The sequence below is a fragment of the Lepus europaeus genome, chromosome 4, assembly GCF_033115175.1.
Source record: "Lepus europaeus isolate LE1 chromosome 4, mLepTim1.pri, whole genome shotgun sequence".
Classification (NCBI taxonomy): domain Eukaryota; kingdom Metazoa; phylum Chordata; class Mammalia; order Lagomorpha; family Leporidae; genus Lepus; species Lepus europaeus.
In genome coordinates this window covers 68,856,539-68,884,139 of record NC_084830.1, presented here as the reverse complement: position 1 = coordinate 68,884,139, position 27,601 = coordinate 68,856,539, and the positions used below count along the sequence as shown (strand labels likewise).

General features: G+C 45.9%; 1 protein-coding gene across 4 annotated transcripts in view; it reads right to left on the bottom strand.

Moving 5' to 3' along the window:
* Positions 1-27,383, bottom strand: part of JPH1 (junctophilin 1) — a 93,808-nt gene extending 66,425 nt beyond the window's left edge. For 2 of the 4 annotated variants that reach the window (XM_062188334.1, XM_062188336.1), the window contains exons 1-2: positions 26,936-27,383; positions 20,836-21,595 (exon numbers count right to left, since the gene is read on the bottom strand). In XM_062188334.1, the coding sequence (XP_062044318.1) occupies positions 20,836-21,595; positions 26,936-27,314 (1,139 nt within the window). In that variant the 5' untranslated portion in view covers positions 27,315-27,383. The remainder of the gene's footprint in view (positions 1-20,835; positions 21,596-26,935) is intronic. The other 2 variants (XM_062188333.1, XM_062188335.1) reach the window with 1 other exon arrangement.
* Between the last annotated feature and the right edge of the window lie 218 nt (positions 27,384-27,601).

Sequence of the window (27,601 nt, the reverse complement as noted above, 5' to 3'; positions counted from 1 at the left end):
TTTATTCCTGCAGAGTTTATGATATAAACACTTTTATATTTTGATCACTTGTTTATCACTTAGTAAAAATATTTTTTCCTTTTTCATAGTTTCCTGTTTTATGAACCTAAAGAAAAGCCATTAATACATTAGAGCAGAATATTCATATTAACTAGTTTCTTAATAGAAAAAACTAGATTGCCCAGCAGGGACCCCTGTATTTCATCAAGTACCACCCCCCAAACACACACAACTGCCCGTTTCCTCGCAGGATGGGTGACTGGCCCCATACCCGGGTGAGCATAGGCCACCCTAAGCTGGGTCCTGACGAGGATTTGCACAAAAACTGGACTGGGCTACAGTGCAGCTCTTCAGCCGGAGTGGATTCTTTACTAGAAACTGAAAAGTGGCCACACACAGGAACCCTGCCCCGCAGTAGCGTAGGGAGCAGGGGAAGAAAGGACATGGAAGGTGCTACAGAACACAGTAAACACAGGACAGACCCTCAGCTCCTTTGGTTTGGTTCCCAAGCTAGATACAGTGTGCTCTGTAGAACTTCTCATTGTTCTTCACCCAACCTACTCTGTGCAGTCCAAATGTCTAGCAATGTCCTCTTGGAGGTACAGCTTTGAACAGCAGGGGTTGGGGCCTGAAATTAGCCACTAAAAACTTCACATTCCATTCCAGTGGTAAGACAAGCACCCTGGGGTGAGTGTTGTGGCACGCTGGGTTAAGCCGCTGCCTGGGACACCCACATTCCATACTGGAGAGCCTGTTTCGAGTGCCACCTCCACTTCCCATCCAGATTCCTGTTCATGCACACTCTGGAAGGCAGCAGGTGATGCCTCAAGTACTTGGGTCCCTGCACACACATGGGAGACCCAGGAGGTGTTCCTGGTTCCTAGGCTTGGCCTGGCCCAGCTTTTGGTTGTGCAAGCATTTGGGGAGTGAATAAAAAGGGGATGGATGCTCTCTCTCTCTGTTGTTCTACCTTTCAGATATATTAAAAAAAAATTTTAAAAAGACAAACAAGCCGGCGCCGTGGCTCAACAGGCTAATCCTCCGCCTTGCGGCGCCGGCACACCGGGTTCTAGTCCCGGTTGGGGCACCGATCCTGTCCCGGTTGGCCCTCTTCCAGGCCAGCTCTCTGCTGTGGCTAGGGAGTGCAGTGGAGGATGGCCCAAGTGCTTGGGCTCTGCACCCCATGGGAGACCAGGAGAAGCACCTGGCTCCTGCCATCGGAACAGCGCGGTGCGCCGGCCGCAGCGCGCTACCGCGGCGGCCATTGGAGGGTGAACCAACGGCAAAAGGAAGACCTTTCTCTCTGTCTCTCTCTCTCACTGTCCACTCTGCCTGTCAAAAAAAAAAAAAAAAAAAAGACAAACATCTTCATGAGAGTCATGTGCTCCTTCTCTGGTTCCATTTTATACAAAAATGACTAACAAAAAGTGAAAACTGCCATTTCTATGGCAAACAAAGTTATAGATGCTAGCTTCTCTCCTTTACACAAATTTAGTCAAAGGCCACAGGCAGCACCAAGAGTTAATTAAAGCTCTGACTACTGTAAGGCCGGTTGACTAGACAGTTTGATGGCTCCTCTATTGCACTTTAAATAAAACAGATTTGCTAATTTGATTTGGTTTTAGACAATGGAATTATGCAAATAGATAAATTACATTTGTAATCACAATCAAATCTTGTTTGGCGTCTTATCTTAGTATAAAACAATTTGCTGCTTCATTATCTCTGCCTCTTCCTTAGAGATTTCTGCTCCCCAGCCCCTTCCAGTCACTTTCCTAACAACTGTTTATTATAAATGACCATGCAAATCTTTGATTCTGATTGTTCCATTTCCATGGGCAGCTCTTGAATGCTCCAGGCTTCCAAGTGCCTTAGAGGAATCTCAAGATATGTCATCTTATTTCAGCTTGAATGGCCAAGCACAGAAAAGTCCACATCCTTATAGTGTCTCATCGCTATTCATGGTGCCATGTGTGATCTTTGCTAACTGCTGCCATGTCCTGTGAGTTTGAATGCCCTTGTATGCTCCCAGCTGTATATGACTTTTCCTTCTGTAAATCTCAAGGGTCCAGTTCCATGTCTGATGTTTTCTTCCCTGTCCTCAACTTCTGCTACTTGCAAGCCATCTCGCACCCAGCAGCTAAAACCATTCTCCTCATGTTGTTTTGCTCCTGTGAGCTCTGAAATGGTTTCCACTTGAGTGTTGCATAACGCCTGATTGCTGCTTTTAAGATCCTTGAATAGTCAGGCACCCCTTATCTAATTGTCCCCCTCGCTTACCATGACTCAGCTGTGCTCAACACCATGGCAAAGCAAAACACTGCAAGTCTTAGGTTAAGCACACCAGCAGGGTGGTGCAAAATCCAGCCCGGGTTTGAGTACGTCTATGTACTTGTGTTTGTGAGACTTCTCGCTACAGGGTGAAGCTCTGGAGTTCAAACCTGACAGTACACTGGGCTGTATCCAGTGTCTCTAGCCTCCCCCTTTCCTATTTCTAACAAACATTCTTTGCTACAGACCGACAGCACTCATTTTCAGCAATGTTAGGAGTAGCATCACTGCTGCGCTCCACATTTTCCCAGGCGGCAGGAGAAGGGCACGTGGGAGGTGCTTGGGTAGTGAAGGGCCTTATTTTGAGGTTCTATTGTCAACGGGGGTCACTAGGAAACATCAATACAGAACTCCGAGAGAAGGTCTGGGAAGCCACAACTGAGATCCACGCCAGCAAACCACGAAGAGCGCACTGCTCGCGGTTATTGGTGCTGGTGAGCTTTTCTTTTGAGTGCTTCCTCTCTGCAGGCTGTGAGTCATCAGATATGCCATTCCTCCCCCACCTGGCAACACCTCCACCCGCTGCGGCGACAAGTCATGCCTTAGCTTCCCTTCAAAATGCTCCTCAAGGATGGGATTCTTTAGGAAGCCATTCCAGACTAACTGCCCCTTGTACCAGACACACTGATCATACTGGGACCCCCTTCAGGCAGGCGCCTAATTCTTCCCCCTTTGTCATTACTCATCAGTGTACACACACACACACACGAGTGTGCACAGACACCGTTTCAGGGGCGAGGGATGCTTGTTTGCAGCTTCTTTGTTGGCTTATGACTTCTATTTCTCTTGCAGTATCTGTAAGATCTTATTATTGGGCCCTGCACACAGGGGAGGCTCTGTCACTGTGACGAAAATAGCAACTGTAATTTAAAGAAAACTTTTAAACCATAAAGTTTAGAAGCCAAACTTTAGCACTGCACAATTAGCACAGTCCTGGGTATTCTGAAGCAAACCTCAAATGGAAATCCCTCCACACACTCCTTTTATCCTGGTTTTTATTTATGCAATGATCTAGGAGTGACTGCCTATGCTATAAGCAGATTTCAGGAATTCCAACAATGGGGAGAGAGTCTGACTCAGGGAAGAGCAAGAGGAGACATTTTTAAAAACGCCTGTATCCTTCGGTTCCTACAACCACATGAAGACAAATATTACTAGGAGACATGCCAAATAAGCCACCGGAACCGGTCTGTGAGCACATCAACCTGTTCCTTTTGCATTGCTGTAAGACTAACTACTTTGACATTTATGGACACTGCCTAGAGACCTTTATGGAAGAGACACTGTAGGAACCTTTATGCACAGAGCGCTGGTAAGCCGATGGCTGCCTGACCAAATGGCTTTGCCTTGCCTTTAAACCATGTCCAACTCTAAGCCTGGAGGGGGGTCAGGCCCACACCTCTCGGGTCCAGCACAACACCAGGTGCCTGAAGTATTTAATAACGCTTCGGGGATGAGTAAGAATGATTGGAATGAGAATCCTGCCCGGGGGTGCTTATGGGTACTTCAAACAGCTTTAAAATTTGCAGTTCCTAATGATAATCCTTGTTCCTAACAATTTACATGGCAGGACTTTCCCCCTTTCTGTCTACCATCTTCTGATTGAGGACCAATCTGGAGTTTTTCAATCTGGAGTTGGAAAAAATAAAATGCCAGTGAAGTTTCACTCCATTTATTGAGCAATTTCTAGAAGAAGCATGGCTGTACTGTGATGTGAAGTGAGGTTCAGAAACAGGAAGGGAACTGAGCTGTAGGTTCAGGTTTTTGGTGACAGCCTGGCCCAGCTGCTGACTCCCTTACCCCTGTTTTATTGGTAAGGGAGACAGCTGATTTGTGTTATGTGTTTGAAATCAGTCATCCATGTCCCCTAATGTCGAAAGGGTACAAGACTTTGGACACACAACATCGCAGGCTGGCTCCTGTTCCCTTACCCACTGCTTCTGGTCCATCAAGTTCCACTAATTTCATCCCTATGTCTCTACCACTCTTGCCCTCGAATGGGAGCCCCTATCATCTCCTCCAGGGACCAGGCCTCCAGTCTTGTGCCCACTTGACTTCCTCCTCCACACATCAGTCAGAGCCTCCCCCTCAAAGGCAGATGGCTTCCTGCTCAGATCTCTTCCAAGACTCCTCAAGGCCGGAAGATGAAAATGCAGCTCCCAAGCCTTCACCATCTTGTGTCCTATCATATCCCAGCCTCTGCTTACCAAACATCAGTTGCCTGAGATTAACCAGGGAAGCTTGTAAAATGCAACCTTTTAGGCCCAACCCAAAGAAAGGTCAATTCAGTGGAGGGTGGAGGACAGGGACTCTTTCAGCATTCCTGGGGACTGGCTGCAGGCATGGGTGGCTCACGGTAGAGATGGTGTCCTTTCACTACCCAACTGCCTGTGGGGACTTCCAAGGCCCCATCCTTTTACCCTCAGTCTCCACTGGCTCCTCCACCAGGATCTTCCTTGTGTCTGCAACACCCCTGCCACTGTTTGCTTCCTGCCTCAGCTCCCTCCTCCCCTCACAGCTCAGGCACAGCTTCCCTCCCTTAAGCCCAGCTGCCCCCTGCACTCCTCCCTCTTTGGCATTCTCAGTTTTTTCTCCTACATTTACTGCACACACATCACATTTGAGAGGGAGAGAGAGCAAGTGTGTGCTCCCACATGCTGGTTCACCTCCCAGATACCCATAATGGCTGGGGTGGGGGGCGGTGGGGAGCGGGGCAGGGCGAGGCAGAAGCTGGAACTCAGTCCAGTCTCGCACATGAGTGGCAGGAACCCAACGACCTGTGCAGTCACTGCTACCTTGCCATGTCTGCATTAGCGGGAAGCTGGTATTAGGGGCCAGAGGTGAGAGTCAAACACAGGTATGCGCACGTGGAATGCGCATGTCCTAACCAGCATCTTAACCACTAGGCCAAATGGCTTACTATATTATACTGATACTACTTGTGTATGACTCTTTCCGGCCCACACACCTTGTGGCTGTTGAATGAACAATGTCTGCTAAATGAAACAGGAGTAAAATGGTAAAGTCTATCACTGATAATATTGCCCTTCCTTTATGAGCCCAAGAAAAAAAATCCCTACCCCAATTCTTCAAACCCTGGAGTGAAGATCTAGGGCCCCTGAGAGTATGCTGCCTGGGGTGTACTCGAGAGCTGCCCTGTACTTGCTTTGTGACCTTTGCCTCAATTTCCTGTCACTCATGGGATGGCCATGGGGACTTGATGAGACCACAGATACCAAGCTCACATCACACGTCCAGGGACCAGGTAACCACTCTGTCAGCTCTTCACATGGCCAAAAGGTATCACCCAAGTTTACCATCCTCAGACCAAAAGGAGGGGGGGGGGCATATCACCAAAAAAATAACTTATGTGCTAAACAGTCAACTCTGATGTCTCTGATCCAAATACCACTGTTAAGATCCTGCCACCATCCAAAATTGTATTTTGTAGACTCTACGCAGAGATAATTCACTTCTCCCAAGTTTTTAAAGAAACTACTAGTCATTTTCTCTTTGACATGACAACATTTTTATTCTTTGACATGTTCTGTTGATAGCACTGCTATCATCCGAGAGAAAACTACTTAGCTAAAGGGCCGCTTTTGCTAAGTTTCTTTGTTTAGTCCATGCCTGCTATGGACTGTTGTTGGCATAACCACAAATGACTAATAGGGGGCTGAGGGCACTCCAGGCAGAGAGAGCTGTTGTGCAAAGAGCCCTGGGAAAGTGTGAGTGATTCACTCAGGCTGGGTCAGGGGCCTTTTGGATGGTGGGGGTGGCCCCTCCAGCCCACAGTCCAGAGCACCTGCTAGCTGCACAAGAGTGCTGCGACCCGGCATGGTATTTGCTTTAACGACAGCTTTTGTTTCTTATTCATCTCTGTATTCCTAGTGCCATGTTTGGACAGAGCTGGCACTAAATAAATGTTTGCTGAATGATATTCTTTAGCATAATAATTTGTGAGAGTGATATTTTATTCCACGATGCTGCCAAGAGAAAAAAAAAATAGTCCAACAGATAGATCTTGCTCGCTGGTCCCCTGAGCATGAATCTTCGAAAGTTAAGTACAATCTCACAAATTCAATAATAGAAGTTCTGATACCTGAATTGCATCGTCACGAGGGAACAGATTCCCAGTCACTTGGGGTGGCAACTGCTTTACTTATCCTTCTTAAAAAGAGCTGCGTCTGGTATCACACACACAGAATTCCTCTTTCTTTGCATGTCTCATAAATACCAGTTCCCTGAGCTCTGCAGACACGGTGCAAATCTCCCTGAGTCACACATCCATCTCACCTGTAATCTTTTGGGCCAGAAAATTTGTCTTTCTCCCTAAACCTGTGTCATCCCTGTCTGGTAGTTTTCTGGGATAATAGGACCACAATGCCTCTGGTTGGCCAGGCCCAGATTTTAGGAGTCACCCTCAGTCTTCCCACAGGTACTCAACCACACATCTAGTACTAGTGAGTCTGTCTGGCTGGTCACATCTGTGCACTTACCTTTCTTTTCCTACGGCCAGTGTCTAGCTCAGACCTCGGGCTCTTACCTAGTTACTAGTTTGCAGACTGCTACCTAAACTGTCTCCAGTTTTATTGCTCTGTACTCTATACTTCCTATATCACCTGCAGCCAGAGTGATCTTTCTAAATATGACCTTGTCATTCTTCTGCTCAGGACTCACCAATAGCTCTCCCTTATCCTTGGGATAAGGTCCAAACTTCCTCTTAGACTCAAGCCCAAAAGGCCCCGCTCATCTCTCAACACCGCCCACCCAGCACTCTCTTTTTCCAACCACACTGAACATTTCACCCTACCCCAGACACATGTGGGCCATTGTCCCCTGCACTCTAATCCCATCTCTGGAAAACACCCACACATCCTTCGGCTCTCATGCTGGATGCCACCTGGCTATGTATGATTAAGCATCTCCCATGTGCTACTCGAGGTCACAGCAAGACAAACATCAGATGAATAACTGATTTTGTTTCTTTAATCTGTCCCAACCAGACTCCAATGTGGAAGGACCGGAGCCTAACCTAAATTTTACATTTACATGGTAAATGATGGATTAGTGTAACAAATAATGATTAAAACTAACATTTCACTAAGAACCAAATCTTACAAAAAGAGGCTAGTTATACCATGTGTTTTTCTGTGAGTCCATGCCAAAATGTTAATGAATTGGCAGATAAGGGCTAAAAGTGCCATTCTTTTTTTTTTTTTTCAACTTTTGTTTAATAAATATAAATTTCCAAATACAACTTTTGGATTATAGTGGCTTCCCCCCCGCCCCCATAACCTCCCTCCTACCCCCAACCATCCCATCTCCCACTCCCTCTCCTATCCCATTCTTCATCAAGATTCATTTTCCATTATCTTTATATACAAAAGTGTCATTCTTTAAGGGTATCTGGTCTTTACAAGGGAATCTAAAAATCCATAGCTCGTTGATTTTCAAATCACTGGGCTGAACAGGAGGGGGTAGAGAATGAGTGACCAGGACTGCTGGGAAGATGGGTAAAATCCTATCATGAGCCTCCTCCATTCTAACCCTGGAACTGGACATTGCTGGCTTCTGAGGGATATCTATCTCCTCTATGCATTTAGGCTCTTCTCAAACCCCTCCCAAATGCATGAAAGTAAAATGGATTAGATCTTGAAAATACTAAGTATAAAAGCAGCAGGGGTGGGTGTCATAGTACATTGGGTTAAGCCACTGCTTGGGACACTTGCAACCCCTATTGGAATGCCAGTCGGAGTCTTGATTATTTTTCTTTTAAAAAGATTCATTTATTTATTTGAATGTCACAGTTACAGAGAGACAGGGAGAGACAGAGATCTTCCATCTGCTGATTTACTCCCCAGATGGCTGCAAGGGCCAGGCTGAATGAAGCCAGGAACCAGGTGCTTCTTCTGGGTCTCCCACATGGGTGGCAGGGACCCAGATACTTGGGCCATCCTCCACTGCTTTTCCCAGACACATTAGCAGGGAGCTAGATCAGAAGTAGAGCATCCAGGACTCGAATTGGTGCCCATACAGGATGCTGACATTGCAGACAGAGGCTTTACCCATTCTGCTACAGTGTCAGCCCCTAATCTATTTCTGATCTGGCTTCCTGCTGATGTATCCTGGGAATCAGAAGATGGCTCAAGTGCTTGGGCTCCTGCCACCCACATGGGAGACACAGATGGAGTTCCAGGCTCTTGGTTTTAGTCTGGCCCAGCATTGGCTGTTGGGGGCATTTGGGGAGTTAACTAGCAGATAGAAGATCTCTCGCTCTCCTTCCCTCCCTCCCTCCCTCCTTCTCTATGTGTGTTGCTCTACCTTTCAAGCAAATGAAAACACATAAATGAACATTTTTTTAAAAGTTTCATAATAATGTACAGATAGAAACCTATCCTAATCAACTGAGAACAAAATTTGACTGACTCCATACAGTAAAAGTAGTAAAAAATTTTTTTTACCTTATTTAAAGTTTTTTAAAAAAAATCAAGAGTAAAACAAAAGTATTTGCTAATCTCTGGCAAAATCTATTGTTTTAAACATGCTAGAAAGTGAATTAATGTATTTTACTTGGCTTAAATAAGTTTCTTTTGGCCCACATGGAAATCCTAAGAAGATTGACTTCAAAGAGTTGTACTATTTTAGAGGCAATCTTGATTCCTTACATATTAATTAAATTTCTGAGAAAGCAGCTTATTTTGAACTTAGCACATTACACAAATAAATGTGAAACACCAACGAAAATAGAAGGGCAAAATTATGAAAAGCTGATTTGATTTTATTCTCAAGAGGCTGTTGTACTAAAGCTGAATGACTTACATAAATACCTTTGGCATTTGTTGGATCCTGTTCCTAAACACAATGTTCATATTTCATCTATAATAAGAAAAGCATCTCAAAGATTTGCAAGGCACTAGTCTTGCAAGCGTCCAGTTTGGTGTCTTGAGTAAAGTGAGATTGGCAGAGTCAGCTTAATCCATAATGGAAAGTTGTGAGCCGGGTGCTTGGGCTGCCCAGCAGCTGCTATGAGGAGGAGCCGACAGCGACGTTAGCAGGCACCCAGAACGCACCGCTGACTTGCCGCTTGCCCGAAAACAGCTTCCCCAGGTCAGAGCTGGCATTCACACGGAGCAGACAGGATAGAGTACAAATGCAATCACGCTGTCGTGGGGGCTTCCCAGAAAACATCCCAATGGGGTGGTTTTCATTACAAATGAGGCTACGCCGCTTCAATTCTTCAATTCCTACTGTCGAGAAGGTGTCCCCTGAGGATTGCAGGGCTAAGTGAGAAATAATCTGCTGACATTTGTACTCTCTGAGCAAACCGATGTCTACAGTTGAAACAAGGTCAACACGTGTCCTGAAAACCTGCTTATCCTCACTCTAGCTTGTTTTTCTTTCCTCCAATCTTCACAGCCAGTCTTTACTAAATAGATCTCTGCAGGACTGAATACTGTCTTGCATATGTTCATACCATACAAAGGACCTCCTCTCCCCGCTTAATCAGAGCGGACAGCCATGCCCACAAGACTCAAGTTTGAAATGGTTTTCAATGGCCTAATACGATGACTGTGGGACCCTCTTAATTATTATGGCCTCACACTATTTTTCATTCCATTTGTATTCACTTGACCCTATTTATTAGGCGTGAAGACACACGCCCAGCTCAGTGCTTCAGAGTTTCTGGATGGGTCTGGGTGCAGGAGGGCTGGATAGTTTCTTTAAAAAAAAAAAAAAAAAAGATCTTTAGAAACAAGATACCCTAAGAGGTTTTACAAGGTTCTGATAACACAATATGTTCCCATGTTATGTGCAATGAGCTGTTAAATGGGGAGTGATATTACCCCAGAGCTGAAGGAGTGGAGCTGGCCACAGAAGTTTCTTTGTGTTCCCAAGTTATACTTCTTGGTACTACTGTAGCCCGAGCCTAACCCCTTGCTTGGGGGCAGGACAGCAGGGCCTCCCGGAGGTCATCTTTCTGGTTTCAGCTGCTCTCTGCACACCCACACAGAGAATCTCTCCCTCTGTGACTGCTCCAGCTCCAGGACACCTTGATATGGAGAGACTGTCTTTCTTTAAACAGCCCAGAGCAAAATGTGAAGAAGTTAGAGCAGGCTCCTTGCTTTCTCTCCCAAAGGAAATGGACATTCTTTGGTAGAGAGGAGAAACCTATTTAAATTTTTTATGCAACACAAATATTTCAGGATGCATTAACTCACCTAAACAATATGAAGGTCAAATTCTTATTATCCTGTAAACAGTACTTTAAAAAAGTTGTAAAAATAGAATTATAAGTATTTTGGTGCAAAAAAATCTGGATCCATGCATGTAAGTTCAAAAATTCATGGAAAATGTGTAGTAATAAAAACTATGTGTGGATTTCCAAAATTTTTTTGCACCAAAGTAAACCTTATCTTTAAAAATATTTATTTTATTTGAAAGGGAGAGTAACAGAGAAACAGAAGGAGAAACAGAGAGAGAGAGAGAGAGAGAGAGAATGAGAGAGAGAGAGAGAGAGAGAGAGAGAGATCTTATATCCACTGGTTCACTCCCCAAAGAGCCGCAACAGCTGAACTAGGCCAGGAGCTTGGGAACTCCGATCCGGGTCTCTTACATGGGTGGTAAAGACCCAAGTACTTGGTCCATCTTTCACTGCATTCCCAGAAGCATTAATAGGGAGGTGGATCAGAAGCTGAGTAGCTGGGGCTGGAAGCAAAGCTCTGATACAGGATGCTGGTGTCACAAGCACCTTTGCCTGCCGTGTTACGACGTTGGCAACAAAACTCGTCTTCGAATTCCACTTTTTCCCCAAAAAACTTTTTAAGTTCCTTGCATTATCTTCAGAAAAATATCCCAGCATAGCTCCAAACAGTGTATCGTTCCCTAGCTCATTTTCTTTTCAGTCTTAAGAGGTAATATTGCTTGCTGCCGGAGCATTGAGCCCACAGAGGGGTGAGGCTGGAAATGGGCCGTCCTGATGCAGATAAGTATTCCCGCTGCACACAGGGGTCACCCTTTTCCTTTTGCCTATCCCTATGTCTGCTTCCCCAGCATGCCACCCCTCTCTCTCCTACTCTGGCTCTTTCAAGTTTTCTACCAACTTTTCACTCATAGGAATGGAAGTTTTTGAAAGCTTTAGCTGCATATTGATAATTTATAAAGCCTTGTGTTACCCGTTCTCATTCAATCCTCAGGATAACCCCGCCGTTCCACAGTAACTTTTCTGAGCCCAGAGTGTAATCAAACCTCTGGCACTAGTTCATAGAAAGGCTGTTTCTAATGGGTGGAAAAGGTGACAGGCAGCCAGTGTACAGATATGGAGAGACAGCGGCAAAACTTAAAGAAAATTAATGCTCTTCTTACCCGTAAGCACCAACATTTTTAGGTGATGTTTCCCTAAAATTTACCTGTTTAACAGTCTCTTCATTAAAATGCCTTAAAAACATCAGAAGGATCTTACCTTCCTAGCGCAATCACTCGCACTAATAACTGAAAACTAACCAGTTCACCAGCAGATGAAACAAATTCATGGAACAGTAATCTAAAATTGCTTTTTATAAATATGGTACAACCATTAGCAGAAAAAAAAGTATAGAAATTATTCATTTTGATTTGCAAAAGAGAGGGAATTTTTCTCTGCAACAGATTTTTCTTTTCTTTTTTTTTCTTTTGACGGGCAGAGTGGACAGTGAGAGAGAGAGACAGAGAGAAAGGTCTTCCTTTGCCATTGGTTCACCCTCCAATGGCCGCTGCAGCCGGCGCACCGTGCTGATCCGAAGCCAGGAGCTTCTCCTGGTCTCCCATGGGGTGCAGGGCCCAAGCACTTGGGCCATCCTCCACTGTACTCCCGGGCCATAGCAGAGAGCTGGCCTGGAAGAGGGGCAACCGGGACAGAATCCGGCACCCCGACCAGGACTAGAACCTGGGGTGACGGTGCCGCTAGGCGGAGGATTAGCCTGTTGAGCCACGGCGCCGGCCCTCTCCAACAGATTTTAAGAATTCCAAAGTCCTGGTCCTTTACAACAATCTGGCAGAGAATGAGCTTTTTCCCAAAATTGGTAGTAGTCAGTTTAATCCGGATCCATAACATATAATGACTCATGGCCGACTTTGGGTTTTAACTACTACTAAATGAAATATGAATAAAGTCAGGTGATCTTGGGATCATCTGTATATATCCCAAGATCAACTTTATATGTTAAATTGTATCCTATTATTTGAGCTTAAGAAAAATGACTGAAAAAAAGTGGCAGGAAAAGAAAAATGTTCACGAGGAAACAAAGACAGTTGAACATTCAGCAAACTTTGATTTTTAAAAGTCAATAAGCTCTCATGTTCTGACTTATGACATACTTTGGCGATGTCAAATATGTCATCTGGGCTAACATCATTATGGAGAACACAAGCTGACTTCCTGGAGTTTTCATACCGGTAAGGGAATTGCTCCTAGGCAATACTGGACTAACTTGTACCTATAAAGAATGGGCACAATGGTTTTGCTTAACCTGAAGCTCTTATCCCTGGCCATGCCTTGTAACGATGCTGAGCACACAGCTTTGGTATTTTTTGTATCTCTTTTGCTATTGTCAGATTAGAGCATAAAGAATGTTTAGAGCTAAGTTTCTTCCCTTAAAACTGGTTTATAAATATCTTGCAAAAGGAAATTAGAAACACCCGGCAGTGATCACACCCTAAGACGTGACAATCTAATTCACTCGCTCATCAAATATTTACTAGAGCACCTCTGTGTCCTGATCCTGGGCACACAAAAGCCAGCAAAGCTGCCTTCAGGGTCTGGCCCTTTTCCCCAGTCCCCTTGGAGCCAGAGATCTCCAACAGGTACACCAACATAATGGCAACTTAGACAATGTGTTGATGTAATCTGGATTGAGGGGGCTGGAGGTGAGGTGGGAGGGAGTGGGGTTAGGGAAATCATGAAGAGATTTCCCACCTGCTCCTGAGTGAGGACGGTGCAGGTCTAGGAGCAGTGCCAACAGGCAGAGGGACACCCTACAAGAAGATCTTTTTTTCAACTGAAAGAAAGTGGTGTGGCCTAGTCATTCTGAACACGGAGGAGAGGCGGTGGCAGCGGTAGGAAACTAATACAAGGTGGACTTTCAAAAATTTTTGTGGAAAATGTTAATAAAATTTTATATTCATGCAAAAAAAAAAAAAAAACCAAAGTTGAAATCCACGCATATGCGGGGGTCTTCAAAAAGTTCATAGAAAATGTATTATGAAAAATCCTTGCACGGATTCCAAGTTTTTTTAGCATCAAAATAAATCTTTTTAAATTATTTATTTATTTATTTATTTATTTGACAGGTAGAGTTATAGACAGTAAGAGAGACAGAAAGGTCTTCCTTCCATTGGTTCACTCCCCAAATGGCTGCCATGGCCTGCGCTGTGCTGATCTGAAGCCAGGAGCCAGGTGCTTCCTCCCAGTCTCCCACGCAGGTGCAGGGCCCAAGCACTTGGGCCATCCTCCACTGCCTTCCCGGACCACAGCAGAGAGCTGGACTGGAAGAGGAGCAGCCGGGACTAGAACCGTCACCCATATGGGATGCCAGCACCACAGGCGGAGGATTAACCGAGTGAGTGACAGCGCCGGCCCCCAAAATAAATCTTTTAATTCCACTTTCCATCAACTTTTGCAAAGTACCCTTATAGGTCATTTCTAAAGAAGAGTATGGGGGGAGGGGGATGGTGCTGTGGCGCAATAGGTGAATCTTCTGTCTGCAGTGCTGGCATACCATATAGTCCCAGCTGCCTCTCTTCCGATCCAGCTCTCTTCTATGGCCTGGGAAAGCAGTAGAAGATGGCCCAAGTCCTGGGGCCCCAGTGGGAGACCTGGAAGAAGCTCCTAGCTTCAGATCAGCATAGCTCCAGTCATTGTGGCCATTTGGTCAGTTAACCAGCTCTCTCTTCCTCTCACTGTAACTCTACCTCTCAAATAACTAACTAAATATTTAAAAAATAGAAGAGTATGGGAAGCAATTTTTAAAAATCTCATAGGAAAAGCAGATAGATCACTCTTAGAGTTAAGTCTCAAATTGGCAAACGTGGATTCCCACCTCCAGCTCTGAAAGGAGGGGCACAAGCTCTCCTGTGCAGCAGGTCGCCTGAGCATGACGCCCTCCACGTTCCGTCTGGCTGCCTCCATCCTCTGGTGCCACATCCTCCACTGTTACAGCCAAAGCTGTGACAACAGAGAGGCAGATACCGCTGGGTCTGGGCAGGGAACAGAAGAGGGAGGGCCCCCTTGGAACATTACCTGCCTGGGTGCTGCGCTTCCTGCCTCAAGTGGCACCAGTGGTCAGGGCGTGGTGGCCAACAATGCCACAGTCTCCAGTGACTGGTTAACCTGCCCCGGCCACTGACTCTAGCAGTCCTGGGAGCCTGACCAGCCCTGTACTAGTGAATTGCAGTAGCTTCAGTAAGGTTGGTCCCAGAGCCAGCCAAAGTCTGCAGCATGTAAGAATTTCTTCCTCTCTTCCTCTTCCTCTCTTCTCTCTCCTCCTCCTCTCTCTCTCTCCTCCTCTCTCTCTCTCCTCCTCTCTCCCCCCTCTCCCCTCCTCTCTCTCTCCCCCACTTCCCTTTCTGCCCCCCTCTCTGCCCCCCTCTCCCTCCCTCCCCCTCCCTCTCCCTCCCTCTCCCGTCTTCCCCTCTGTGTAATACAATGGAGCTGGTGTAAGTACATGGCTGTGGTTCTCAACACCTTTAGGCCAGTTCTCTCCCATCCCTCTCACCACATGTCTTCTGTCCTTTGGCACAATTATTTCCTCTAAGGCTCAGATCACACAAAGCTCTGGTTCTGTCCCCCTCCTAAATGATCTACCTATTTCCATGAAGTATGGTTCTCTTAGGACCATTTCTTATTTGCTCTCTCAACCAAATGTCTTACTGTAACATTCTTCCTTAAAATAACTTTCTCAAGGAACATCTTTGAGCACTTGACTTCAGGAATTATTGGAGACGGGAGTAGATGGAGTAGAGACGTCCAAATGAGAAGCAGAATTGAAATGACACAAATGGTTGAAGAATGACTGCAAGCAAGAGCTAAGGGAATAAACACGTAGCCCCCACGATACAGAAGGGAAACAACAGGGATAGCAGTGGGGCACAGCTTCCCTGAGTCTAAATGTTTTCTGCCCATTATATTTTCTTCAAAGTAAACAGCATACTGGGGACACATTCTAGTCAGAAGCTCTACACACTGCACGTCAGGGACTCACATGTTAGTCTGATTAGCCGTGCTGCTACCAAATGGCCACAGCAGATGAAGGCGAGACCATGGGGCCTAGGTTTGGGTACTGGTCTTGCTCGTTGCAGTCACACGCCTGTCTCTCAGAGTAGCACCTGCACCCACAGAGCAGGGCATTTGGGATCACAGAGCTGGAGAGGTTCACTGGCAGAGAGCACGCACAGTAACTGCTGAGCAAACTGATTTCTCTAAACATCCTGAGTTGTCCTCTTACCTGTAGGCCATTTCTTAGAAAACAGGGTCTCTGAGACCCTTTCTCGATTCCAGGTGATGATGTGTATCTTCAGGACCACGACAAAAGGAGAATAACATTGTGTGGAATCTCATAAACGTAGCACTTTTTTGGATGAGAGCCAAAGGCTATGAAAAAAATGTTCTAGAAGTCAGCCACTTATTAGCAACACATACGATTATGACTCCTTTAGGTGCTAACCTGCTAGTGAACTCCCTACAAACTGGATATCCACTAGATGATGTCTACTATCCACTAACCGTCCTGTCGTCCCACATAGTCCCTGACCTGCAAGAACTCACCAGAGGCCCAGGTATGCCTTCAGAAACAAGCCTGCTGTGCGTTTACACCACTCCCGCTTTCTTCAGAGAAGCAAAGCCCACATCCACTGGATTTTTCTGAATCTTTGGGCCAGAGGTCCTGTGTATCCCGACTTTGCCAAGGAGACATTATTGGAGGATATGGTTACTTTCCCTCATCAAGTTGACACTTCACTTCAAGACAGACTAAGATGATGGTACAAAGGCGGGTCCCATTTCTTTGTGATATATACTAAAATCTCTAAAGGACCAGAAATAAGGGGGGTGGGGTGGCACTGATGCGTAGTGGGTAGGGCCGCTGCATGCAGTGCAGGCATCCCATATGGGTGCGGGATGGAGTCCTGGCTGCTGCACTTCCAATCCAGCTCTCTGCTATGGCCTGGGAAAGCAGTGGAGGATGGCCTAACTCTTTGGGTCCCTGCACCTGCATGGAAGACCCAGAGGAAGCTCCTGGCTTTGGATCAGCACTGCTCCAGCCATTGTGGTCATCTGGGGAGTGGGCCAGCATGTGGAAGACCTCTCTGTAACTCTGCCTTTCAAATAAATAAATCTTAAAAAAAAAAAAAAAGAATGATAAACATTATCTGGGTGGACACGCTGAATGGTGGGTCACTAACTAGCTGAATTTCTCCTTTTTGTTAATGGGAAAGGAGTGATTTTGACGGCAGGAGCTGCCAGTATTCCAAGTTTCTAGTTCTTAATCTGCCATTACTGGGCAGGGTGGGGGCCTGTATCACTTTGTTTTCATTTGTCAGTATTTTGAAAAGCAAAACCATTAAAGATAGCCATTGCAGAGATGCCAGGGAGGATGGTGCTGATTCTGTGGCATCATGAAGAGTTACAGTTTGTGACAGTAACAAAGCTAGAAGTCCTTCTTTCCAGGCAGCATCTCTAAAACTTTTTTTAAAAAACTTTTCTCTTTGTTTTTTAAAAAAATTTTGAAAAGAGAGTCACTCTAAACTCATTCCTTTAGCCACTTTGTCCAAAAACAAGTACCAAAACAATATATATTTTTTTTAAAGATTAAGGTATTTGAAAGGCAGAGAGAGAGAGAGAGAGAGGGAGGGAGGGAGGGAGGGAGACCAGTCTTTCATCCACTGGTTCACTTCCTAAATGGCCGCAACAGCCAGAGCTACACCAATCTGAAGTCTGGAGCTTCTTCTGGGTTTCCCGCATGGATGTAGGGGCCCATGGACTTGGGCCATCTTCTACTGCTTTTCTAGGGCATAGCAAGAGAGCTGGATCGGAAGTGAAGTGGCCAGGACTTGAACTGGCACTCATATGGGATGCCGGCACCACAGGTGGTGGCTTTACCTGCTAAGCCACAGTACCGGCCCCCCTAAAAAAATATTTTAAGTATTCATTATAGCAAAGAATTTGGAAAGGGGGCCGACGCCACGGCTTACTTGGCCGGCACCCTGGGTTCTAGTCCCGGTTGGGGCGCTGGATTCTGCCCTGGTTGCTCCTCTTCCAGTCCAGCTCTCTGTTGTGGCCCGGGAAGGCAGTGGTGGATGGCCCAAGTGCTTGGGCCCTGCACCCGCATGGGAGACCAGGAGGAAGCACCTGGCTCCTGGCTTTGGATCAGCGCAGTGCTGGCCGTAGCGGCCATTTGGGGGTGAACCAACGGAAGGAAGACCTTTCTCTCTCTCTCACTGTCTAACCCTGCCTGCCAAAAAAAAAAAAAAAAAAAAAAAAGATAAATAAATAAATAAGAATTTGGAAAGGGGAGCAAAATACTGAAAGTAAGAAAACAAAAAAAAGGTTAATTGAACACTTTAAATTTGTCTATTTGGGACAGTGCTGTGGCATAGTGGGTAAAGCCACTGCTTGCGGCGCTGGCATCCCATATGGGTGCTGGTTTGAGTCCTGGCTGCTCCACTTCCAATACAGCTTCCTGCTAACATGCCTGGGAAAGCAGTGGAAGATGCCCCAAGTCCTTGGGTCCCTGCACCCTCATGGGAGACCTAGAAGAAGCTCCAGACTCCTGGCTTTGGATCAGCCCAGCTTCAGCTGTTGTGGCCATTTGGGGAGTGAACCAGTGGATGGAAGACCTTTCTCTCTCTCCCTCTCTCTCTACCTCTGCCTCTCTGTAACTCTGCCTTTCAAATAAATAAATCTTTTTTTAAAAATTGTATACATAAATATGTGGCTTGAATCCTCATATTTTTTTAAAATAAATCAATGTGTCTGTGTCACTGAAACAGTATTTTCAATTGTGCCAAGACCACGTAACACGGCCCCTACCCTCTCAGCATTTTTAAAAGAACACTACAGCCTTGCTCACTGTGGACACTATGCTACATAGATCCCTAGAACTTATTCATCTTGAATAACTGAAATCGCGTACCTGCTGCACCAGCCACTCCTTAGGCCCCCTCCCTGTAGCCTTTGGCAGCCACTATTCCACAACTGCTTCTTCAAGTTTGAACTTTTTAAGATATCAGATACCTCGTGTCAGTGGGACCATGCAGCAATCGACTTTCTTCGCTTTTTTCACTTAGCTATTAAAAAAACCTTCAATTCATTATGCTAAGTAAAATCTTTATGAAGTAGTGAATTAGCTTAAAGTGTTACCTTAAGTTACAGATTCTTGATTACAATTACATAATACAGTACTCCTCAATTACATAATACTTCCCTCAAAAGACTTGGAACAGAGGGAGCATGGTAAAGATTTGGTGAAGACTTTCATGATTGTACTATTTAGTTATCTTCAGGCTATGTGTGCAAGATATTGTGAAGTATAATATCTCCCCAAGTGTATCTCCCCAAGATACTTCATCATGTATATACAGATATTCCAAAATTAAAAATAAAAAAATCCGAAACCTCAAACACTTCTGGGCCCAAGAAGGCTACTGAAGCTGCAGTGCACACACGGGTGATCTCTGCATCACAAGTAGTGCCCTTCTGTTAGAAGATACCACCAATTTAAACAAATCATGAAAGTCAACAGTTAGAGTAGGTCATTTGCCAAAGTGGACTACACAGGCTTATTTTCCATCTGCCATGACCAAACTGCCTCCAGTGTATAACTAAACAGTGAGGGGAAGATAAAACAGAAGAATCCTTGAGTGAATTCAAAATCAGAGAGGAGGGCCTGGCAAAGGTTTATTGCTGAGTTCGAAAAGTTAGCCAATGGCCAAGGAAGCCAGTTTTAGAGTCCAAAGATTTGATGTGTCAAGCATCTGCAAGCAAACTGGAAAGTGAGCAGACCCAAGGTGTGGCTATCAGAGAAAATTATGATCTACAACAAAAGATGCTTAGTTGAGAAGACTGGAGAAACCCTTCAGGAAGTCTGTGTGGATTAACCAGAAACATTAGATAAGGGTTAATTTGGGATACAGATAGAAATCTTGAACACCTTGTATACCTAAAAAGAATGCAAAAAGGCCAACCTCACTCACCTTCCAATTAGCATTTAAGACACCACAAAGTAAATAGTGGCCCTGAATTAGACGCACTAAGATTTCTAGAATGTAAACACACCATTTTTTGTACACTAAAAAAAATCAGAAATTTCATATGGTTCAACCAAAAAAAAAAAAAAAAAAAGAGGGGTGGAAGAAATCCTTAATCCAATGCCAAGAACAAAAACCTAGACACACAGTAGTATTTTGTTCTTTCAAAAAGAGGTTTACAGGACCAGAATTTTTCATATTTTCTGCTAAGTTTATTACTCAAAACACAAAAGTACAGCCAGTCAGTATCCTTTCAAATAAGCCTAAAAATAAAAATCCTCAGTTCTAACAGTTTTTTTTTTGTCTAACACCTGATATCCAGCCCTAATAAAATTCTATTTCCAGTCAGAGTTCTCCATGTCTGCTGCTGGATTCCTGAACCCAGCCATTAAACGGGAAAACTTCAAGCATGTAGGCCTTCCAAGCCCGCATCCACCCCAACTTGTCAATCCATGGTTCACCTGCTCTCTCCTGCTCACTCCTGCCGATCCCTACTGCTCCACTTTCTCACAGTCTTGGCACAGTTATAGGCCCATCTGTCCATGTCAGGTCCCCCCCACCCCTTTCCTTTTAATACACCAGTGATCTAATCTTCCCTGCTCCGAAGGTGGCCATTCTTGCGTGCCTTCGTCTCTGTCTTCTCCATGCAGACCAGCTCTGTTGCTTCAAACATTACGCGCTTGAGTTTGCCCTGTAACCTTCCATTTCTGCCCTACTTAGGTATCAGTGGCTTCTTTGAAACCAATCTCCCCCATGAGGCTTCAACAACTAGAATCTGAATTTTATAAATGACCACTTTATAAGGGGAACTGTACACACCTCCAACTTCAGTTTTAGAGTCCAGGTTACCTATCTATACCAGGAATGTGTCCACTTTTTCTGGCACACCAAACATAGTACTCTTGGGGTAGTATTTTAGAAGTCCTTTAAATATGCAAGTTCCTGGATGCAGGAAGATGGACACAGGGCCCCAGTGACCCCATCACGTATTAGGCGAGTAACTTAGGACAGGAAGAAGAACTCAATACATCTTCATCTGTTGATGACACACATTTCCGATCAGCACATTCTTCTGTGCTTAACCATTTTCCACATCAAATTTTTTTGGGGGGAGGCAGGCACCAAACCCGTTTGGTGATGTCACCAGCAAACCGACAGACATATTATCTGCTACTCTGCTGTTCTGAATAACTCAGCAAAACCACGCACCGCGCGTTTACTTACCTTGAGTTTGCGATTTCCACCTTGGTTCTGGCCATGGCGGCTGCCCTTTGCGCGCCTTCAATCGCTCTGTCCACCTTCTCCCTAGTTTTTGTATTTCTTATGGGTATAAGTTGCTTCCTTATTCCACGGACCAGAATATTATTTTTGTATTTCCCCTCTTCTTTGGAGCCGTCGGGAAACACGGTGCAGCCATAGCCATGCCTCTTGTTGTTGGCCCACTCGCCTTCGTACTTCATGCCGTTGGAGCGTTCGCTGATGCCGAAGCCATTGCGCTTGTCATTCTTCCACTCGCCCATGTAGGTCTCCGTGGTGGTGGCGTCCACGTGGTCTTCCACCGGGCAGAAATCACAGTCGACATCGCCGAAGCTGATGGTGGAGTTGGCATCGCTGGAGCTGATTCTGCTCATGGCCGCATCGCTGCGGACCGAGCTGCGCTTGCTGGAGATGGAAGACTTGGACTCGGACTTGCGAAGTTTCATGCTTCCCAGGAGCGAGCCCCTGCGGAAGAGGCCGCCCTTCTTCTTGCCCGCCAGCTCGGCGTCCGCGTGGAAGTTGAGCACGAAGCCCCCGCGTGTGCCTGTCGGGGTGTCGGCGGCGGCCGCGGCGTCGTGCAGGACGCTGCCGTTGCTCTGCTCGCTGCGCAGCGAGGCCAGCGAGGTGCGCAGTGGCGAGCGGATCACCGTGGCCATGCCATAGGGGACACTCTGGCGCACGCCGTAGCCGTGCCGCATGCCGCCGGCCCACTGGCCCTGGTAGGTACCTTGGGGAGAGAGCGCGAGAGAGCCCAGGGTGAGTTGGGAGCTGCGGGGGGTGCCAGCAATTGCCTGCCAGCCCCAGACGTGCAGGGCAGGTGGACCCACGGTCACATCCCACAAGCCCTCCCTCCGTCAAGTCCAGCCTCTTGTTGGGAGTCCCAGCCCTGTAACTCTTTAACATAACTAAACTTGTATAGGAGTTTCCAATGCTCTGATAAATTTTGCCTTTCATTTGAAAAGGTATAGGAGTGTTCAGAAGAAAACCACTACTTTTTTTTTTTTTTTTTTTGACAGGCAGAGTGGACAGTGAGAGAGAGACAGAGAGAAAGGTCTTCCTTTGCTGTTAGTTCACCCTCCAATGGCCGCCGCGGTAGCGCGCTGCGGCTGGCGCACCGCGCTGATCGGATGGCAGGAGCCAGGTGCTTCCCCTGGTCTCCCATGGGGTGCAGGGCCCAAGGACTTGGGCCATCCTCCACTGCACTCCCTGGCCACAGCAGAGAGCTGGCCTGGAAGAGGGGCAACCGGGACAGGATCGGTGCCCCGACCGGGACTAGAACCCGGTGTGCCGGCGCCGCAAGGCGGAGGATTAGCCTAGTGAGCCGCGGCGCCGGCTGAAAACCACTACTTTCTAACACAAAAAGTGTGTTCATTAGGTAATAATCTCCCCTTCCTGGGATGGATGCATCCAGAATCCCTCTTGGGAAAGCAGTGAATGTGACAGCAGAAGGGGAAATGAATTCTACTTGCGAACTATATTCTAATTTTGCTAATTTGGATGAACAATTCCAAAGATGACTTTAAGGTCTATGTCAGCATTTACATTCCCACAAGCACAAAGATTTAAAATTATCAGTGTTGTGGAGGGTTGGGACATGAGTTGTCAAATGAGTCACCTTAAATTTTCTACTATGTTCAGCACCTTTTCTTTAAGTTAAGGATAACTATTCAATATTTAGGGTTATCATTTAGATTTGGGTGAACCATGGTTGAACTCAGAGTGACTTGACAAGCACAATATACCTCCATTATGAAAAAAAATGCCCAATTTGTTTAACATTTTTGTGCTTCTAAGTGGAAGGGGCAAGCATTGTACCATATTACTTGCCAAGCCTCTCCTTTTTCCTGGCCACTCTCTTGGTGAGTTTCCCTTGCTCTTCCATTGTGTCCTGAATCACAGCACAGACTGGAAGCACCCTGAGGGTAGGAACTTCTTAAAATGAAATCCCCTGTGCTTTGTGGGTGTTTGTGACTATGGCTAATAGGAGAACACACCTTTTGCCTTTGGAAAACCTGAGATAAGGCCAGAAGAAACCTTCCACTCTTACTGTCATGGACTTCATCTCAGAGCAAATATGTAAATCTCCAAGTGGTAAGTTTTTCTACCAAATAAGAAAAGACATTAAAAAAAAACACACCCTGGTACAAGTTTTAAAATAATCTGCAGAGGAAATGAGTGTTAAATTAAGGAATTTAGAATTTGCTTTTCAAAATTAAGACCATTTCCTTTAATTAAAAGAAAATGTTAAATAATATTCTCCAAAAGAAGCTATCTGGAAATTTTAAAATGTGATTATTCCTTTTATACATAACAATTTACAATGTCATATAAAATAAATCGTGATTATGTTGTCTTGACTTCTGATTATATAGATGTTACACTTCTATTTTACATTGCCATGCACAAATTTCCCGTGTAGCGCATATTTTAAAACTGCTGGTAATGCTAGTGGTTTCACATCACTGTGTTAACAAGGGCTGATTATTTCATTGATCTTAAGAATTAAAACTATAATGGCTCCCCAAGTTGACCAAATTCATGATTACCTACTCTGATTGTTCTAACACATTTACATCATATAAACAGACAATAACAGAGTGACAAGGAACTCCTACGTGTGTCTTATACTGCTTATGTCACACTCTGGGTGGATGCAAAAGCTTACTCTGACATCTGTAAACTTTGGAGGAGGTAGGGAACCACAGCTTTCTCAAAAGGACAGGCCCCAAAGCTGAGGTAGTCAATAAAGCATTTCATGGTCAGATACTTCTTACAGAATACCAGCCATCTCCAAAACTCTGCCACCTCACCAGGAAAAGGAACTGAGATGAACAGGAAATGTCAACTTTGACTTTTCCTTTGCCTATATAGATAAAATTTACATTCTAGGATGAAAGTTATACAACCTGATTTCTACATACTAAAACAAATCTTATTTTTGTTATTTTTGGTTAACTTTTCTACATAATGAATGTTAACTTGCTACCACAATTTGCAAAAATGCTGATATCAATAAGTATTTATATACTTGTCAAATTGCAACCATGGCATATTGGTGAATGAGACACTGATAACAGCTGATATCCTTCAAAAGATACCTCCAAAAGTAAGATCAGTATTTAGAATTCCCAAGGAAGCAAAGCAACAGCAACAGGAAATTTACTTCTGTGCTGAACTGTCACACAAGGATGTGGCAGTGAGGGGAACAGTCACCTTGGCCACATTCCTCTCCGAACTGCTAGAGACCAATTTACAGTCAAAACTGTTAGTAGTTCATCTGAAATTTAAAATAGCTTTAGTCAATGAATCTAGAAAAAAGCACACATTTCCTTAGGAAGCAGGTAGGCTCCAATTTCTCCCTGTTGCTCAAATGAAATTCTAATCCATTCCTCTTGATTCTTAATATAAACGCATATTTTAAAAGTGTAAAAATTTTTACAGGTTTGTTTTAAATTGCATTCCTCTGGGAGCTGATTTTTTAGATCGAGCCATTTTAACTACTACACAGACTTGTAGTGGAAGGCATCCAGTTCAGAATGAGTTTCAGTCAAATGTGGACTGTACTATGCCAACTTAAGCTTGCATGCTATGAATGGGTATGTGCAAGTATATATACAGTTAACAAAATAATGGGTCTCCTCTGATATTCTCAATAGTTTTACAGCAGGTGAAAAAACAAAGTATTGCAGATTAGAATTTGCATAAAAAATTCCAGACACCTAGACGTGGATTTTATGAGTATGGTGCTTACTTAGTCTTAATATTCAGGGGGTTTCTATTTCAGCCACATTCCACACATAATCACTAATAATCTAAGTGATACCTTTCACCTGGAATTCCTTCCTCAATTCAATGTAACAACAAAATACGTGAATCAGATTTTTCCTAAATCTGATATTGTATAGGAATGGAGAGTGGAGGCAAAAAGAAGCTCTATTAGGAGAAAGTGGTATTCCTATTTTGGCCAAAACCTTTGAATGAAATAAGTTACAGCTGTCCATTTCTGTTGAGATTCCCCCTATAGTAGGAGCATGGATTTTCTAGTGGAATGAAAGGTGACATAAAAGAGAAAGCAGAAAGTCAACTAGCACTGAGTAGACACTCAGTAGTGATTTTAAGAGTTTTTTTTCCTAATTATAGCATACTGAATTTTTGTGGTTTTTTTCTGTAGAAAAAGAAAACTACAGTACTATGATGATGCCAAATTTTAAGTTTTTTTAGAAAAAATGTTTTAAAGTAAATTATTCATAAAGTCATCCTGGAGGTTTATTTGGGCTTCTACCACACAGACACAGACAGGCTTTCCTGTGCTATATATATTTTGATTACTAGGTATAATGCCTATCCTAAACCAATAGATTTTGTTTAATGAGTAGTAACTTTAAAAGACAACTATTTTTAACCTTCCAACACTTCTGTAAGAACACTATCCACAGCCTTCTGAAAAGGTTATAAAATGCACACTTTTAAAAAATGAATTTTGCATTTCACGATTGAGCATGGAATTTTGTTATACAGTAGAGCTGGGGCCTCCAATAAAATCCAACCACAAACTAACATATTTACAGGGCTGTCAACCAAAGCACTTCATGCCTATTCAGACCATCTTAGGCCCCTGATTAAACCACAGTGGAGCTCAGGACTCCTACAGTCAATGAAAAGTATTAGAAAAGTTTTTTTTTTTTTCTTTTTAATCCATGAGAACCATATTCTTTATACCATAGGATGAAAAGATGTCCTTTTTAGCAAATCCTACCATTCTGCTGTTTTGCATTTGAAACACGGCCCAAGTGTTCTGAGTAAGTGAAGTGTACAAATTGTATAAGCTTTTATATAAGCAATGGCATAACTGGGGCTGCAGTGGGCTGCAGAAACTTTTAATTGGATCGCTTTGATATCCTCTAACTCTGAGTGGCTTAATTCCAAAAGGGGACATCGCCTCCTACGATCCTTTTCAATTCAATAAGGTTAGGTTTATCATCAGAAAACGTATTTTGCCAAAGCACAAGCTATCCGTGTTCCCCAGCTTTAAAACATAAGGGAATCCACCAGGTTTCAGGACACCTGTTTCAATAATGCACACACTTTGTAATGTAAAAAAGATAACTTCTGTGCCAGGACATACACAGTTTCTCTCGCAAATATGGCTAAATAGTCAAGACAAGATGATCTCGGTTCACAACCAGGAATACTGTTTAGGTCATACACCTGCAAGTAGCACCTGAGCAGCTACTGATTCCGCCCTTCCCAAAGTAAGCAGCTGCAAGGAACACGTCTTTCCATGGTGCTTCCAAAAAGCGCGGCTGCGCTAACCATCTCGAACACGTTTTCCTAGTAATTCGTTCAGTGGTCTCCAGATCACCAAAGCTTGCTACTCTTTCGATGGGAAAACCTAAGCTTTAAAGAACCGAATGCGAACTAGGAGGAAAACCCACCCCCTCTGCATCAGGTGGTCTCTGCCTCCAATAACGACGTTACCAAACGCAGCCTGAAGAAGGTACAATTCCCCCAACATCCTAGTTATGGGGTTCTGGCTTCTATCTTTAGGCTACAGGAGAACCAGGAGCGAAATCCGACTCCGCGTGAAACCAATCCGGGGAGCGGTCAGCACGGACCGCCAGCCTCACCAGCCCCAAGCGCGTTCGCGCTAACTCCACCGGAGTGGCGATTTCAAACCCGGCCGGGAGAGGGAGGGATCAGGAACGTAATGTGACGGGCTCAAGTGACAGCGTCCTCGATCCAGCCCAGCCCTCCCGGGCGGCAGTGCAGAGCTGGCGCCGGCCAGGTAGATTCACGCCTCGCTCCCCCGAGTGTGGACGCACCGCCCACTCCTAGAACCGGGTCAGCCCCCAAAGCCTCGCGCCCCAGTCCCTCCGTCCCGAAGCAGCCTCCGGGGCCAGGGAGGCGCGGGAGGCGGGTGGACGCCGGCCCAGGTGTTTTTGGCGGGTTTCCGGGCACGTGCGCCGCGCGTCCGCCCCGCTCCCCCCCATCCTCCTCCCCCCGCAGCCTGGGCAAAGCCCACCGCACCAGCTCGCCGAGCAGCCGAGCCGCCTGCGACGCCGCTCACCTCCGTCCCCGTAGGTCTCCACGCCGTACCCGTCCTGCAGCCCGTTACTCCAGGTACCCTCGTAGCGAGCGGGGGTGCACAGGCTCTGCCGGACCCCGTAGCGCCCCTTGAAACCGTGCGACCACTCCCCCCGGTACATCCACTTGCCCTTCGTCTCCACCCCCAGCCCGTGCCGCTTGCCCTGCGCCCAGTAGCCCTGGTAGGTGTTGCCGCTGGGCCAGGTGTAGCCTCCGACCACCTCGAAGCCGTGCGACCAGGAGCCGGAGTACTCGCCCTGGCCCTTGGGCCCCGTGCAGATGCCATGCCCGTGCGCCTTGCCCTCCTCCCAGCCGCCGCAGTAGGTGCCGCCATCGTCGAAGTCGAACCTTCCGCCCGTCATTCGGGGGGCAGCCCCGGCGCGCTCCCCGCGGGGGCACGGACGCGGGCAGAGCTGGGCACGGCAGGGTGTAGCTCGGGGGTGGGGGCCCGGCGGGCGAGCTCACGACTGCGCCCCGGGCAGCTCGCGCCGCCGCACGGCTCCAGTCCGACGCCGCCCCCGTCCTCCCCTCCTCTGCCGCCGCCGCCACCACCGCCGCCTTCCTCCTCCTCCTCCTCCTCCTCCTCCTCCTCCTCCTTGGCCGCCGCCGCCGCCCCGGCCAGCGCCGCGCGCGAGAGGACAGCCCAGGC